The sequence below is a fragment of the Equus asinus genome, chromosome 14, assembly GCF_041296235.1.
Source record: "Equus asinus isolate D_3611 breed Donkey chromosome 14, EquAss-T2T_v2, whole genome shotgun sequence".
NCBI classification, from domain to species: Eukaryota; Metazoa; Chordata; class Mammalia; order Perissodactyla; family Equidae; genus Equus; species Equus asinus.
This window is the reverse complement of record NC_091803.1, coordinates 48,654,863-48,670,974: the sequence shown is the minus strand read 5'-3', so window position 1 is coordinate 48,670,974 and position 16,112 is coordinate 48,654,863. Positions and strand designations below refer to the sequence as shown.

Genomic DNA, 16,112 nt, shown 5'->3' with positions numbered 1-16,112 from the left:
TTCCGGTTCCGGGGGCCGCTCACGTGACCCGCCGACGCTCACGTGACAGCCCGCCCGGCCGGCGGCGGAGCGATGGCGGCGTGGTTGGCGCGCCAGCTGCTGTTGCTGCTGCTGCTGCTGCTGCTGCTCGGGCCCGCGACGCGAGGTGAGTGTCCGGCCGCCCGCGCCCCGCCCAGGCCCCCGCAGCCGGAGCCCCTTCCCGACCCGTCCCCGCGCCCTCCTCACCGCCCGCTCCCCGCAGGGCCCGCGCCGGCAGCTGCCGCCAAGATGAAGGTGGTGGAGGAGCCCAACACGTTCGGGTGAGCGGGCGCGCGGCGCGCGGGGCGGCCGAGGGGCGGCCCAGGCCCGCCTCCCCCTGACCCTCCGTCTCCCGCAGGCTCAACAACCCGTTTCTGCCGCAGACCAGTCGCCTCCAGCCCAAGAGGGACCCTTCCCCCGTGTCTGGTGTGTGCGGGACCCTGGCCGCGGACGGGGCGGGGCCGGGAGGGGGCTGGCCGGGCTTCCCAACCGGCGGGGCCGGGTCAGCGCTGGGGAGCCTGCTCGAGGGGGGCCGGGGAGGGAAGGGCGGCCTCGGATGAGGGGCCCTGAAGGTTCGGGCCTGGAGGATCACGCGTTCGTTTGTCAGCCTTTTAAAATTATTTTTAAGCGCGAGATAATATTCCAGGGCGTTCTTGTACTAAGTTAGTTATCACCTGACGCAGCCCTTTATTTCCTTCTCTAGAGGTGATCTCTGTTAAGAGTTCCGTGGTCTGTCCTTCTGGATCTATTTTATGCTTTTACGTGCACAAGTATACGAGTAAAAAACGTCTAGGAATTTTTTTGTGATCTTTGCTGCCGTTTTTTGCAGCAGTGTTACTACACAGGGTTGCTAATTTGCAGTTGTTGCTCACTGTGTGTCTTGCGCTCTTCATGGTGTGGGATGTAGGTCTTCATTCTTTTCACTTGATGCTTAGTAGATGGCTCTGCGTTCCTTTATTGTCAAGCGTTGTGGTCGTTGCGTTTTTTGGCCCATGAGAAACAGTGGCGTGGAGAACATCCCTCACACGGCCTTTTCTGTGCCTGTGTGAGTAGCTTCCTAAGGCAGGATCCCAGAAGTGGAATTGCTGGGTCATTAAATGAGTTTTAAATATAGCAAAAATCCGAGAATCTTTTTGTTGGATTCTACTGTGTGTTAGGGTCTGTGCTGGGGATGCGGAAATGAACAAAACATTCAGTGCCTGTTCTCAGAGCTGAAGACAAGGTCTAGTGTGGGGGGGAGGCAGTAAACAGATGGAAGTAAAATGCAGAATGACCGATGTTGTCCAGTGCTCTGTAGGTATGGAAAGCAGGGGGAGGGGGTGTTATTTAGGGAGTCAGGAAAAGACGGAAGCGACCTTTTGGCCAAAACATGAAGGAGAACAGGGAGGAAGGGATGTGGATATCTGGGGGCAGAGGAGCTGCGCAAAGGGAGTGGCCAGATAATGGCCTTGAACAAGGAGGCCAGGGCCACGGGGGCTGGGGGCCAGTGAGAGCAGGCATAGAGGCAACAGGTGTGAGCTCTCACTCTAACCGCATTGTCCCAGCTTTTTATTATGAAAAGCATCGAAGAGGACATGGAAGGAATGGGACAGTGAACAACAGCTAACATTTTGCCACACGCGCATCATCTTCCTCTGTCTTCATTTTGTAAAAAGTGAACTTTCATTTTCTGAGCCATTTGAAAGTTGGTTACAAACATAATGACACTTTATCCCCAATACTTCCAGTGTGAATCTGTCACCCAAAAAACTTAGAGGTAATTCTATAATACAACCAGTCCACATCCACATCCCCCAGTTGTCTCAAGAATACCTTCTTGGGGCCAGTCCCGTGGCTGAGTGGTTAAGTTCGCACACTCCGCTTTGGTGGCCCAGGGTTTCGTTGGTTCGGATCCTGGGCTCAGACATGGCACCACTCCTCAGGCCTTGCTGAGGTGGCATCCCACATAGCACAGCCAGAAAGACCTACAACTAGAATATACAACTATGTGCTGGGAGGCTTTGGGGGAGAAGGAGAAGAAAAGGAAAAAACAGATGTTAGCTCAGGTGACAATCCAAAAAAAAAAAGAATGCCTTTTACAGCTGTCCCACCCGCCCCACCCCAGGCTCAGTCATGGGTCCCACATCCGTGTGGTTAATTATGTGTCTTTAGTCTAAACTTGGAACAGGTTCCTCCACTCCTGCCCCTTTTCAAAAAGTTTTTATGACGTTGACTTTTGGAATTGTCCAGGCCGGTTGTCTTACGGAGCATTGGACCCCCTGGATTTGTCTGCTTCGTGCTGTCGTAGAGTTTCTTCTCACTTCCCCAGTGTGTTCCCTCAATGGGAAGATGGGCCTGGAAGCCTGAGCACAGTCAAGTGAGCACTTTGGGCGGGAGTCCTTCCCAGAGAGGCAGTGGACTTCGTACGGCATCGCGTCAGGGCCACATGGGACTGCGACTGAGTGCTGCCAGGGTCTGTCCGTTGAGGAGGTGGCTCCAGCCTCTGCTCTCAGCACGCTGCCTGCCAGCAGCCCTTTGGTCCTGAATGTACTGTCTTGTGCACCCTTCCACTCCAGCCTGATGGGGGTAGGAAAGTGCTTGTTTTCTGCTTCTCAACGCGCCTTCTGCATTTCTTAGCTGGTGACTTCTGGTAAAGAGCATTCCTTTCCCCTCTTTTCTCTCTCCCTCCTTTTTGAATATCATTATTGGCTCAGATTTAATCCATATTTTTATGGAGATATTATTGACATGTTCAGTTTGATGAAGATTGACAGTTGAGCACATTCATGTAATTGCCACCCAAAACAAGATAGAGAACATTTCCATCACCCAGAAAAGTCCTGTGTGTCACTTTCCAAATCCCCTACCCCATCACTTTCTGGTGTCTGTCCCTGTAGATTGGTCTCCTGTGTGCTTGGACTTCAGATAAGTGGAGTCATTTAACATACACTCCGGTGTCTGGCTTCTTTCTGAGCATCATGTTTTGGGGATTCATCTATGTTGTTGCATGAACCACTGTTTTTTTCTCATCGCTGAGTACATATAAAAACTGTGAAATCTGGGGCTGGCCCGGTGGTGCAGTGGTGAAGTGCGCACATTCCACTTCGGCAGCCCAGGGTTCGCCGGTTCGGATCCTGGGTGTGGACATGGCACCACTTGTCACACATGCATCATCTTCCTCTGTTTCATCTTCCTCATGCCATGCTATGGTAGGCATCCCACGTATAAAGTGGAGGAAGATGGGCACAGATGTTAGCTCAGGGCCAGTCTTCCTCAACAAAAAGAGGAGGATTGGCAGCAGATGTTAGCTCAGGGCTAATCTTCCTCAAAAAAACCCCACAAAAAACAACTGTGAAATCCGTGTGTGGTCTGTGCTTTAGTTCATTGCAGTGTGCCAATGTCAGTTTCCTAGTTTTGGAGATGTACTGTTACATAAGGTGCTGGCATGGAAGGAGGCTGGGTGATGGTACAGGGATCTCTCTGTGTAAGTTTTGCAACATCTTCTAAGTCTATAATTATTTCGAAATAAAAAACATACACCATACACATATGTATATTTATGCTGGAAGAACAGATGAAATCCATGTGATTTTAAGTTTCCAATTGAAATTAATATTACAGGGTTTCTTTCTTTCTTTTCTACTCTGTGTCCTTTTCTCTAACTGAAAAGCTAGGTTCCTTAATCACATAAATATATTAACTGGCTTTCTCCTATAATTTATATAAGATACTTTCAGAATTATAACAGTATTACTACCAACCATAAAATGATGAGTGAAGTTTGAGGGTTTTTGCAGTTCATTTCAGAATGTAACCACCTGGGTGGGGCATTCAAGCCCCGTGGTACGGGGCTGACCACGTCATTCTTTTCTCTTGTCAGTCTGACTTCGCGTTCTGTCCATGTGTTTCTGCTTGCACTCAGTTGTAGTGCTTGCTATATGTATTTTGTGCTTTTTCTTTTTTCTTCACCTTAAGAATGTTTGTGCTGCGGACACTTTGAAGCATATGTGAAAGCAGAGCGTGTATGAGGGCGCAGGAGCCTCACGCAGCTCCCCTCACCCTGTCTTCTCTGCCAGCTGCGGCTTTGAAACACATTCCTCACAACTTGCTTCATTTGTAAATATTTTGTATCTCCTAAGGGCATAGCCACAGTATCATCATCACACTTAAAAAAGCGATAATTCCTTACAGATCAACAAAAACCCCTTCAGTGTTTTGGATTCTTTGATCGTCTCAGGAATTTCTAATAGCGGGTTTGTCGAGTCGGCATCTTGGGGCTCCGTGCCGCGCGTGCTCTGTCCCCTGGAATCTGCAGATTTCCCTCTGTTGCCTTGCAATGTATTTATTGCAGAAGTGGCATCTTCTGTTTCCCACACTCTGGATTTTGTTTGTTGCATTCCCGCAGGGTTCAACATTTTGCCTTCATCTGTCAACTGGAATGAAGGCACTCCTATTTTTTCCTTTCCAGTCTGTCAGCCTTTTCTTTCTTTTTCTTGCCTGCTGCCCTGGCCAGGCTCCTGTGTTCAAGAGAAGTGGGGAAGGGGCATCCCTGCCCTGCTCTCCGGGGTCAGCCGAGGGTGTCTGTAGACGTCCCTTGTCGGGAGAGTGGCGTCCTGCTCCTGGTGGCTGACTTTGTCCCGTGCACGGACGCTGGATTCTGTCAGATGCATTTTTGCACCTGATGGGGATGCTCTTGGGTTTTCCTTTTTCAGGCTGTTTACCTAGAGACAGCACTGGTTTGTGAATGTTGAGCCAGCCTGTATTCTTGGCCTAAACCCTACTTGGTCATGATTAATACATACATGTTTTATATATTGCTGGATTTATTGATTTATTTACCTATTTTGAGGAAGATCAGCCCTGAGCTAATATCTGCCACCAATCCTCCTCTTTTTTCTTTTGCTGAGGAAGACTGGCCCTGAGCTAACATCCATGCCCATCTTCCTCTACTTTGTATGTTGGATGCCTGCCACAGCATGGTTTGCCAAGCGGTGCATAGGTCTGCACCCGGGATCTGAACCAGCAAACCCCGTGCTGCCAAAGCGGAACGTGCGAACTTAACTACCATACCACTGGGCCGGCCCCCTATATTTAACTTTTTGAGGAACTGCCAAACTGTTTCCAACCGTGGCTGCACCATTTTACATTCCCACCAGCAGTGCACAAGGGTTCCAGTTTCTCCACATCCTCAGCAACACTTGCTATTTTCTGTTTTTTTGATAATGATCATCCTAATGGGTGTGAGGCAATATCTTGGTGATATTGAGCATGTTTTCATGTGTTTATGGGCTGTTTGGTATAGCTTCTCGGAGAAATGTCCAGTCAGTCTTTTGTCCATCTTTTAATTGGGTTGTTTGGGTTTGTCTCTTGTTATAGGAGTTCTTTGTACATTCCAGATATTGCCCTTCTTAGATGCGTGACTTGCAAATATTTGCTTTCTGTGGGTTGTCTTTCCACCTGTTGATGCTGTCCTTTGATGGACAAGTTTTCCATTTTGACGAAGCCCAATTTGTCTGTTTTTCCTTTTGCTGCCTGTGCGTTTGGTGTCATATCAGAAATCATCGCCACAGTGAAATCATGAAGATTTCGCTTTGTTTTCTACTGAGTCTTGCAGTCTTAGCCTCTGACCTGTTTTAGCTGATTTTTGTGATGGATTGCATTGAATCATAGATCGCTTTAGGTAGTTTTGACTTATTATTATGAAATCTTCCATCCCATGAACACAGGATATCTTTCCATTTATTTATGTATCTTTAATTTCTTTCAGCAATATCTTGTAGTTTTCAGTGTACAAGTGGTTTGCGTCCTTGGTTTTTATTCCTAAATACTGTTCTTTTTGATGCTATTGTAAATGGGACGGTATTCCCAAATTTCCTTTTTGGAGTGTGCATTGTTAGCAAATAGAAACACAACTGGTTTTTGAGTGTCAGCTTTGTATCCTGCAACTTGCTGAATTTGCTTATTAGCTCTCACAGGTTTTGGTCGAATCTTTAGGTGTTCTGTGCATGTGGCCATGTCCTCTGCAGACACGGCGGTATAGTTTTACTTACTCCTTTCTGTCGTGGCCGCCTTTTCTTTCTTTTTTTGCCTAATTGCTCTTGCTAGAACCTCCAGTAGGATGATGAACAGTGACTGGCACTGCTGAGAGCATCTGTGTCTTGGTCCTGATCTTGGGGGAAAGCTCTCAGTCTCTCAGCACTTGGTGTCAGCCATGGGTTTGCATCTATGCCCTTTATCGTGTTGACCAAGTTTCCTTCTAGTCCTCATACGCTGAGTGTTTTTATCATGAAAGAGTGTTGAGTTTTGTCAAGTGCTTTTTTCTGCCTCGACTGAGGTGATCATGTGGGTTTTTCCCCTTCCTTCTGTTAATGGGGTGTATTACATTGATCAATGTTTATATTTTGAACCATCCTTACATTTGAGGAGTAAACCCCAGTTGGTCCTGGTGTAGAATTCCTTCAACGTGCCATTGAACTGAGCTTGCCAGCATTCTGTTGAGGATTTCTGCGTCAGTGTTCGCAGGACCTCGATCTGTGGTTTGCTCGTAGCTGTCTTTGGCTTTGATATCAGGATGCTGCTGGCCTCGCAGAATGAGTCAGGAAGCATCCCCCCGCTTTGGGTTTTTGGTAAGACTTGAAGAAGGATTGGTGGATTGTGTGTTTCTAGGAATTTGTCCATTTCATCTAGGCTCTCAGTTTGCTGGTGTACATTGCATTGTATTCTCAGAATCCTTATCATTTCTGTAAAGTTGGTAGTGAAGTCCCCACTTTCCTGATTCTAGTAATTTGAGTCTTTTTTTCTTAGTCCACCTGGCTGTAAAGGTTTGTTGATGTTGTTGATCTATTCAAAGAAGCAGCTTTAGGTTTTGTACCAGTTTTTCTCTGTCTCTGCTCTGGTCTTTATTACGTTCTCGCTCTGCTAGCTCTGGGTTTGGGCTGCTCTTCGTTTCCTAGTCCCTTACGGTGTGAAAGTCAGGCTGATTTGAGATCTTGTTTCAAGTGTGTTTACAGCTGGACGTTCCCTCCTAGCACAGCTTCCACTGGTCCCAGATAAGCTTTGTACCTTTTGTTTTTGTCTCAAGTATTTTCTAAATTCTCTGGTGATTCTGACCCAGTAGTTAAGATAAATTCCCACTTTTGCTTCTGCTCTTTATTTCTGGTTTCATTCCATTGTGATCAGAAAAGAGACTGTACGATTTCAGTCTTTGTTCAGATTATTAAGAACTAGTTTTGTTGCCTAACATATGGTCTGTCCTGGAGAATGTTCCATGTGCACTTGAAAGAAACACATATTCTGGGGCCGGCCCGGTGGTGCAGCGGTTAAGTGCTCATGTTCCGCTTCCATGGCCCAGGGTTCGCCATGGCACCCACCGCTTGTCACGCCATGCTGTGGCAGGCGTCCCACATATAAAATAGAGGAAGATGGGCACAGATGTTAGCTCAGAGCCAGTCTTCCTCAGCACAAAGAGGAGGATTGCCAGTAGTTAGTATAGGGCTAATCTTGCTCAAAAACAAACAAACAAACAAACAACCCTATATATTCTGCTCTTGGGTGGAGCGTCCTGTTAGGTCCAGCGGGTCCAGTGTTGCTCCAGTCCTGTCTCCTTAGAAGTGGGGTGGAATTGCGGAAGTCTCCCCTTCAGCTCTGTCGGTGTTGCTTCATCTGTTTCCAAGCTCTGACGCTGGGTGCACTGGTCGATGATTGTTCAGTTTGTGCCTCAGTCTGTTTGTGTGACCTGGTGTTGTGGCCCCAGCTGTCGGGTTGCTGTGCGCGGGAGCTCCTCCCACCTGTCGCTCTCAGCCTGCTTGAGCCTTTACACCTCCGGCGAGCCTCTCCCAGGCGGTGTGCACTCGGAGCCTGTTCGCTTCTCCATCCAGCCAATCCCTGCCTTTTGCATGGAGAGTTTAATCGGCATTTACAGTAAGCATTGATAGGGAAGGACTTACAGGAGACAAATGGCAAAAGCACCTCTTGTTGCTGGATTGTCCCTCGTTTCCTCCATTACTTTGTGTCAATTTTTTCTAGATGGCAGGTTTTTGTTTGTTTTGTACAGAAGCCTGGCCCTGAGCTAACATTTGTGCCAGTCTCCCTCTACTTTGTATGTGGCACGCCACCACAGCAGGGCTTGATCAGCAGTGTGTAGGTCTGTGCCTGGGATCCAAACCCACAAACCTGGGGCCACTGAAGCAGAGCACGAACTTAACCACTATGCCACCAGGCCAGCCCCTCTGGCTGACAGGTTTCTATTTCCTTCTCTTCTTTTGTGTACATCCTACAAGCTGTTTTCTTTGTGGTTACCATGGGGATTACATAACATCCTAAAGTTATTAAAGTCTAATTTGACTTTATGTCAGCTTTACTTGTCACATGCAGAAACTACTCCCATAGTGCTCTGTCCCCCCAGCGCTATTGCCCTTGCGGATTCTGTCTTTAAACACTGGGTGCCGCTGAGGCAGATTTATAATTATTTCTTATGCAGCTGTCTTCAGTCCTGTAGATTTACAAGTCAAGATTACAACAGAACTGGCTGTGATTTGCTCGCATCTTTGCCTTCCTTGGAGCCTCTTACAGCCCTTCATTTCAACTTGAAGGACTCCCTTCTGCACATCTCATCGGGCAGGTCTGTTGATAACCAACTCCCTTGGCTTTTGTTTTACTAGGAGTGTCTTAATTTCACCCTCATTTTGGAAGGATAGTTTTCCTGGATGTGGAATCTTTCCTTTCTTTCATCCCACATCACCCCACTACTTTCTGGCCCCCAAGGTTTCTGCAGAGAAGTCAGCAGGGAATCTTACTGAGGACCCCTTGACATGACGAGTCACTTCTTGCTGCTTTCAAGACTTGGTTTGTGACATTTTTCTTACGTGGGTCCCTGAGTTATCACACTAGGAGTTCAGTGAGCATCTTGGATTTCTAGATTCATGTCTCTTGTCAAATAGGGAGGTTTTGACAATCATTTCCTCAGATCCTGTCTCCCTTCTCCTTCTGAGACCCCCATAATGTGCCCCAGGTCCCTCAGGCTCTGGTCACTGCTGCTGCTTCCGTCTGCTCAAGTCTCTTGTGAATATTTCATTTCAGTTGTATTTTTCAGCTCCAGAATTTCTTTTTGGTTCCTTTCTATCATTTTCTCTTTGCCTGCATCGTTTTCCTGATGTCCTGTAGTTCTTTGCGTTCCCTTTGGTTCTGTGAGCACATTTAAGACACTTGTTTAAAGGTCTTTACCAGACCCAGTGTGCAGGCCGCTCCCGAGAGGACCATCAGCTTTTCCTTTGAATACACCACGTTTTCCTGTTTGTGTGCTTCATGATTTTGTTGTTGTTGAAAAACTGGGGCTTTGAGAAAACAGACACCTCTGCCAGTCCTTGCCACCTGGCTCCGTGCTGGGGCCATCCTCCCCCCCGACCCCCCGCTGGGCGCACGCTGAGCCCAGGAGTGGCCCGCACAGTCGCGATTCTGTGTCCGTGGCTGCTCTGGAACGCTTTCATTTCCCAGGGTCTCACGCAGCCCAGTCTCAGTCGGGGCCTTAGAGGGTCTGTTGTGTGTCCACCCATAATCTCTTGCCCAGACACCTGCGAGTCCTTAGGCCCTCTGCAGCTTCCTTGAGCGGTGCCCACTTTTCCTGCCTGAGAACATGAGCTAGGCAAAACGGAGTCCAGTCCTCCCAGCGGTCAGGCTGGAAGGTGGCAGATAAGGCTGGCCACCTCCTGACCGTGCTGGGAGTGGTGGCACATGGCAAGTGAACTCGTCCCACCAGCTCAAAGGTGGTGCTTTGTGGCTTGGCATTCACTTGGTTGCTGTCACCCCATTTTCTAGAACTCCTCTAAGATCAGTTCAGCCAGTTTCTGGTTGTCCTGTTGATGCTTTCACGGGAAACAAGCTCGGAGCTCGGACATTTTGCTGACATCACTCAAGCTCTTGTGGGGTTTTTTTTGGTGAGGAAGATTGTCCCTGAGCTAACTCTGTGCTAGTCTTCCTCCATTTTGTATGTGGGACGCCACCACAGCCTGGCTTGACAAGCAGTGCATGGGTCTATGCCCATGACCCAAACCTGTGGACCCTGGGCCACTGAAGTGGAGTGCACAGACCTAACCACTGTGGCACTGGGCCAGCCCCTCTCATGTCTCATTTTTACAGTTTAAACCAACCTGACTTTTTCCTGGATGGCCCAGCTTTTTGGGTTGTCACTTTTTTCTGTCCAGTGTGCGTTCCCACATGCCTGCTTTGTGCAGGACTCAGGTGACACTCTCTCCTCTTCTAGGGCCCGCGCATCTCTTCAGACTTGCTGGCAAGTGCTTCAGCCTGGTGGAGTCCACGTGAGTGTGGGGTGGGGCTGGCGGGGGTGGGGGCTGGGGCCCCCCTGACAGCGGCTCTGCCCCCAGGTACAAGTATGAGTTCTGCCCGTTCCACAACGTGACCCAGCACGAGCAGACCTTCCGCTGGAACGCCTACAGCGGGATTCTTGGGTGAGCTGGGGGATGGGAGGTGGCCGCAGGCTCCTGGGGGGTGCCCTCCACCTGCCTCACACAGCTCTGCTTCTCCCCAGCATCTGGCACGAGTGGGAAATTGCCAACAACACCTTCAGGGGCATGTGGATGAGGGATGGCGACTCCTGCCACTCCCGGAGCCGGCAGAGCAAGGTGGGGCGGTGCGGGAGGGGGCCTTGAGAGGAGGGCCCCAGCTTCCCCGCTTCCCCCACCACCCACCACCCACCACGGTTTCCCCACCAGGTGGACCTTACCTGCGGGAAAAGCAACCGACTGGCCCACGTGTCTGAGCCCAGCACCTGTGTCTACGCACTGACATTCGAGACGCCCCTTGTGTGCCACCCCCACTCCTTGTTAGGTAGGATGCTGACGCTGGCTGGGGCGGGGGCAGAGGGGCTGAGCTAAGTCCGCTCTCTCTTGGTTCCTAGTGTATCCGGCCCTGCCCACGGCCCTGCAGCAGAGATGGGACCAGGTGGAGCAGGACCTGGCCGATGAGCTGGTCACGTCCCAGGTGAGGTGTGGGCGGGCACCCCTTTGGCGGGGGCAGGGCAGCCAAGAGCTGGGTGTGCCCTCTTCTTCCTTGACCTTCAGGGCTATGAGAAATTGCTCAGGGCAGTTTTTGAGGAGGCTGGCTATTTAAGGACCCTAGAAGGAAGCGAGTCTGCACAGCAGGAAGGAGGTGCTAAGGGCCTGGTGTTTGAGACCTTGGACAACTGCAGTAAGGTACAGATGGGGCGGGGGGCTCCGTGGACACGAGACGTCCTCCCCACCCAGGGGCCTGACTCTTCCACCTTTTCTGTTCTAGGCACATAAAGAACTGTCAAAGGAGATTAAGAGACTGAAAAGCGTGCTCACCCAGCATGGCATCCCCCATGGGAAGCCTGCAGGTGAGTCATGTCTGCATGAAGGGGCCGGGCTCCCTTGGGGACCTGCCGCCTACAGGCCCTGTCCTGACCTGCTGCCGCCTGTGTTTGGCAGAAACTTCCAGCTCCGAGCACTTGGGCCCCAAGACACCCACAGACAGGACAGCAGAGCAGCTACGAGGTGACCCGGGACTGCGTGGGAATACCTTGTGACCTGGGACAGGGTTGGAGGACAGAACCAGACTGTGGCATCCTGTGTGGGAGGGGCAACCAGGCTGGGACCACGGTGCAGAGCAGAAAGGTCCTGGGCAGGTACACTGCAGCCAGAGGACGCCTTCCTCCGTGACTCCCAGGCCAGGCGGCTCACAGGTTGTGCTCAAAGACGTAGACAAAGTAAAGATTCAAAGTTTTAATTAATTCCCATACTGATAAAAATAATTCCATGAATTCTGTAAACCATCGCATAAATGCTATAGTGTAAAAAAACTTAAGTGTTAACAACTTTAAACAATTCACTACCAGTAAATGATTATGTGTCATAAATACTACTTTCTGGGTTAAACTCCATTCCAATAACATTCTCATCTAAATATGCAAAACAAACATACAGATCAGCGTGTCCATAAATTAATCCACATGAAGTGTCCACACTGCGTTGGTCCTCTGCTGACCAGTCACACGAATGGCCTCCTGACAGTGTTACTGCTAGTGTTGAATGTTAGAGCTGAGCGGCCGCAGGCAGCGCCAGACGCTGCAGCTGTTGCACCCAGCGCTCCTTCGGTCACCCACGTGCAGGGCGGTGAAGCCCCGAGACACTGAGCCTGGCCCCACCTCGGCCTGCAAGGCTGCACAGGGTGGCTCCCGCAGAAGGCCAGGGCCACCGCAGCGAGCAGCAGGGGTAGGAAGGCCAGGAGCGCCATTCACTTGGGTGGCTCTCTGCTCTTCCTGTCACATGTCTGTCCTCAGAGCCAGTCCCGATCCCGGAAGAGTGGGTGCTTGGGACGCGCCTCCAGCCGGGGACCCCATGAGCACGCACCTCCAGTCTCCCCAGCTCCACAGAAAGAACTGAGCAGAGTAGCTTATAAATAGACCTAAAGCTTAATTGTTCTTAATTGTTTATAATTTGAAAACGTCTAGGCTAGATGTCGACGATAAACATTGTCCTGGTTCCCAAAAAAGACCAAAGGCCTGAGATGGGGAACAAGTGCATAAATATTAATAAAAATAAGGAATTTAAACAGTGATAACAGTAGCACAAAATATACGTAATTTCTAAGAGCTAATAAATCACCAGAATTAGAAACAAAGTAGACTCACTAAAACCGGGTGGATAGTTACCGTTAGTAGCGGACCAGCTGCGGAATGTCATGGATCCACCTTGAAACGACAGAACTGCTGTCAGTTCGTCTGACGTTAAAAAATGTTTAAACCTCTGACTATAGTAAATACATTCTAATTTGGTCACTGATAAAAATTTTTACCTAGTCACTTTGCACTTTAAAAAACGCTATGGAAAGTCTTTGGCGAAGCCACAGGCGGGTGGAAACGCGTCAGCGCTCACTTCCAGGCCAGAGGGCCAGTACCTGCTCCCGCCCAACGGCAGATTCTGGAAAGGTTTTCTTAGGGCGCTCTGGATCTGCTGCTCTGAGAGCAAAGTTCGGGTAAACTACAGACACCTTTTACTTCTTCCCGGGTTTCCAGGAAAAATGACCAACGCAGACCAGAGAAGATTCAAGTTGTCACTAAAATCTGACCCTTTCTCAGTAGCGTTTCTGCTGCGCCCCGAAGCCAGGCTGCTGCTCAGGGTGGAGGGATGTGCGGCAGCGCCTGGTCCTTGGGGCAGCCTCCCCCCAGCGCGCAGCAGCCTGGGGTCACATGAGTGACTGATGGTAACTGGATGCACAGACCAGGCGACAGTGTCGGCTAGAAATGTCGCCCGGGAGTCTGGACTACACCACAGCTTGGCAGCCTGTCCCATGCGGGCAGGAGTCCTGGAGGTCCCGGATGTGCATGGGGAGCAACAGTGGGCATGTCTCCGGCCTCAGCCCCAACGCCACCTGTCAGTGAGCCGGGATGCCGGCCACCAGCTCTAAGAAGCTGGAGAGCAGGGCTGCGGGTTCCAGGCGCTCCGAGCACAACACTGAGAGTGACGCGGAGACGTCCGCCGCCGGCTCCCCTCCACTGCTCTGTCCCTAGTGTCCAATTGTCTTACAGTTTCAAGGGAGGAAATAAAACCCAACCAACCGTTTCCTTCACTTTTGCAAGGCACAGGCACTTAGACAAAGTGGCCATGGGTCGTGGGACGCGTGATCGAGCTGTCTCAACGTCACTTCACGAGAGAGGAATATAAAACTCCAGTTAATGTGCGCATGCACGTGTTTAGGAAGAGTTCCTTTCATAAAATGAAAGACATCTAAATGTATATGTCTTTCAATAATCACTCTTTGCTATAAATACTATTTGTTTGCACTTAATTTGAAAACTGTAAAAATTCTAGGCATTTCTTCCTACTAGATAAATGCTCATTGCATAAGTACTAACTTCAGAATATGAAATCTAATATATTTACCATACTATGAATTAACAGTAAACTGATATGAAGTATTTTAAGTTCACAGTACACATATAAAGCTTCAGATTATCGCATATTAAAAAAACACGAACCTAGAAAGCAGCTTGTAGCAACTCGTAACATCCACCTAAATTCCTCGGGTTACAAAGTGCTGTGCCGGGACCCGAACTCCCAGGGATCTGGTCACAGTAGCGTCGGGAGCGCAAACCCTACGTGATGACCACGCCTGGGACGTCAGGCTCCAGGGCGTTCTGTGGGTTTGCCTCTAAGGGTTGGGAGGAGGATACCATGAAACCGTAGGTGGGCTGCTCAGGGCCCGGGCCCGATGTCGGTGAGCGATGACGTGGCGCCGTCACCACGGGAGGGGCTGGCCCTCGCAGTAGGGGCACTCGGGCGCCCCGGCCGCGCACGGCTCACAGAGCACGCGGTGCTGGCAGGGCCGCAGGACAGCGCCGCGGGCCCGCTCCCCGCACACCACACACTGCTGGGCCCGGAGCTGGAAGATCACCTGCGGGGAGAGACGTGGTTGGTGGGGGTGGTGGCCTCCCCACCGCCATTGGCCACCCACAGAAGCAAAGCCCAGGGGCCCAAGGCTTGGCCCAGCTGGCAGTGAAGCCTGGGGGGCAAGGGGTGGAGGAAGACGCATGTGTGGACAAATCGGATCCCCAGTTCCAGGACCTGGCTTGGGGAGACACACGGGGCAGGAACGAAGAGGCAGGATGGGAGACGCTTCCCCACCAGATCCTGGGGCAGAGGACTGGTGCTGGGGCCGAGCCAGGCAGAAGGAGCAGTCGGGCAGGCCCTGGGGAAGCGCCAGGGTGGGCCGAGGCCCATGACCAGCGGCCAGTGGGCATCAGGATTTGGGCTTATTGGGACCCTAACTGGGGGCCCAGCCCTCCTGAGAGAGCAGCCAAAGCCCGGGAGACAGCGCCTTGGAGATGAGGCGATCAGAAGTGCGCGGCAACCTGGCTGTGGTCAGCGGACGGGGAGGAGTGTGAGAGGCAGGGCCGTGGAAACTTTCAGGTGCTCCAAGTTCTAACAAAACGCCCTGGCAGGAAAGGAGTTTCTAGCTGAGCCGAGGGCAGCCGGCTTTAGGCCATGCCAGAAAAGACGAGGAATGAGGGCAGCGAGAAAGTAACCAGTGACCCTGGAGGGTGGCGAAGAGCCCCACTGCACACCACGGCTCCAAATGCGTGGGGCGGGAGGGACGTCCACCCTGTCCACAGAGGGCACAGCTAGCAGAAGGAAGGGCAGGGGAGGGGCAGATGTGGCCGACCCAGGAAGAAGGGCAGGGGCCAAGCTGGCGGCAGAGGGGACTTGCACAGTCGGGGGGCAGAGCCCCATGAGCCATGTGACCTGGAAGTTGGGGCAAGGTGGGGACCAGACAGAGGACAGGGATGCAGTGCTGGACTGGTACCCCTCCTCCCTCTGTGCCGAGCTCAGTTGCCAGGGACAGACCTTGGGTCCCTTGGAAACCAAAACCAGGACTCACCCCGTCCACCGCCTCCAAATCTAGGCGCAGCTGACTCTGCAGGGAGTGCAGCTTGGGCAGGGGGATGGCACCGATGTCGCCGCAGCTCCGCAGCCCGGGGAGCGTGGAGGACACGCCCCGGCCCTCCAGCTCCTCCTGCAGCCGCCGGAACTGGGCCTCCACCTCCTCCTTCTTCTGCAGTGCCAGCTGCCGGGCGCTGTCGGCCGCAAGCGCGCGCTCCTTCGCCTCCTTCGCCTCCCGCTGCCACGCGTCACAGGCCTGAAACCCAGGGCGGCTCAGCGCTGGCACCGGAGAAGGGCAGCCCCACGGGGAGCGCCCCCATCGGCCCGCCTGGAACTCACCTGCTGCACCTGCTGCCAGGACTCCTCCCACTGCCTGATCTTTCTCTTGGCCTCGTCCAGCTGCCGCCGGACCCGAGCCAGCTCAGCGCTGCTCGGACTTGTGCTCGAAGAAGACGCGGGGCCGGCGTTCAGGATGGGGGACGGGCTGGGAGAGAAGCTGCCGGAAACAAAGTCCCAGATGTTCCCAGGGACGCCGTTCAAGCCTGGGTGTGGAAGACAGGAGAGATGTGAGCCCCGGTCTCGGGGAGACAGCACAGATGTCGCCCTTGCAGGCTCTGGGGACCTCTGGGGCTCCACTGATGACGACACCAGCCCCTGAGCTTCCTACCAGGCCCTGTTCCCAACCACATGTGGGCTTCAAAC

At 51.8% G+C, this 16,112-nt stretch overlaps 2 protein-coding genes across 16 annotated transcripts in view; one reads left to right on the top strand and one right to left on the bottom strand.

The window, feature by feature from the left end:
• Positions 1–7: 7 nt before the first annotated feature.
• GNPTG (N-acetylglucosamine-1-phosphate transferase subunit gamma) lies at positions 8–11,887 on the top strand. 2 transcript variants are annotated; one of them, XM_044747693.2, is made up of 11 exons: positions 8–145; positions 242–299; positions 377–444; positions 10,256–10,310; positions 10,377–10,460; positions 10,541–10,634; positions 10,725–10,839; positions 10,910–10,992; positions 11,073–11,204; positions 11,287–11,368; positions 11,460–11,887. In XM_044747693.2, exons 1-11 carry the CDS (start codon positions 73–75, stop codon positions 11,555–11,557), a joined length of 942 nt encoding a protein of 313 aa, XP_044603628.1. In that variant the 5' UTR covers positions 8–72; the 3' UTR covers positions 11,558–11,887. The 2 variants fall into 2 exon arrangements, with proteins under 2 accessions (XP_044603628.1, XP_070341375.1); XM_070485274.1 differs by lacking the exons at positions 242–299; positions 377–444 and having other exon boundaries at positions 19–145.
• Positions 11,739–16,112, bottom strand: part of UNKL (unk like zinc finger) — a 46,438-nt gene continuing 42,064 nt past the window's right edge. For 13 of the 14 annotated variants that reach the window (XM_044747683.2, XM_070485267.1, XM_044747684.2 and 10 more), the window contains 3 exons: positions 15,750–15,952; positions 15,409–15,666; positions 11,739–14,424 (listed from right to left, as the gene is read on the bottom strand). In XM_044747683.2, the coding sequence (XP_044603618.1) occupies positions 14,269–14,424; positions 15,409–15,666; positions 15,750–15,952 (617 nt within the window). In that variant the 3' untranslated portion in view covers positions 11,739–14,268. Of the gene's footprint in view, positions 14,425–15,404; positions 15,667–15,749; positions 15,953–16,112 lie in introns of all 14 variants that reach the window. The other variant, XM_070485273.1, reaches the window with a different exon arrangement.

What these genes read in the sequence shown, in the direction of transcription:
- GNPTG (XM_044747693.2), top strand. Translation starts at nt 73, where the DNA reads ATGGCGGCGTGGTTGGCGCGCCAGCTGCTGTTGCTGCTGCTGCTGCTG. An exon ending in GCTCGGGCCCGCGACGCGAG is followed by an intron (nt 146 to 241) that starts GTGAGTGTCCGG and finishes CGCTCCCCGCAG; the next exon opens with GGCCCGCGCCGGCAGCTGCC. An exon ending in CCTTGGACAACTGCAGTAAG is followed by an intron (nt 11,205 to 11,286) that starts GTACAGATGGGG and finishes TTTCTGTTCTAG; the next exon opens with GCACATAAAGAACTGTCAAA.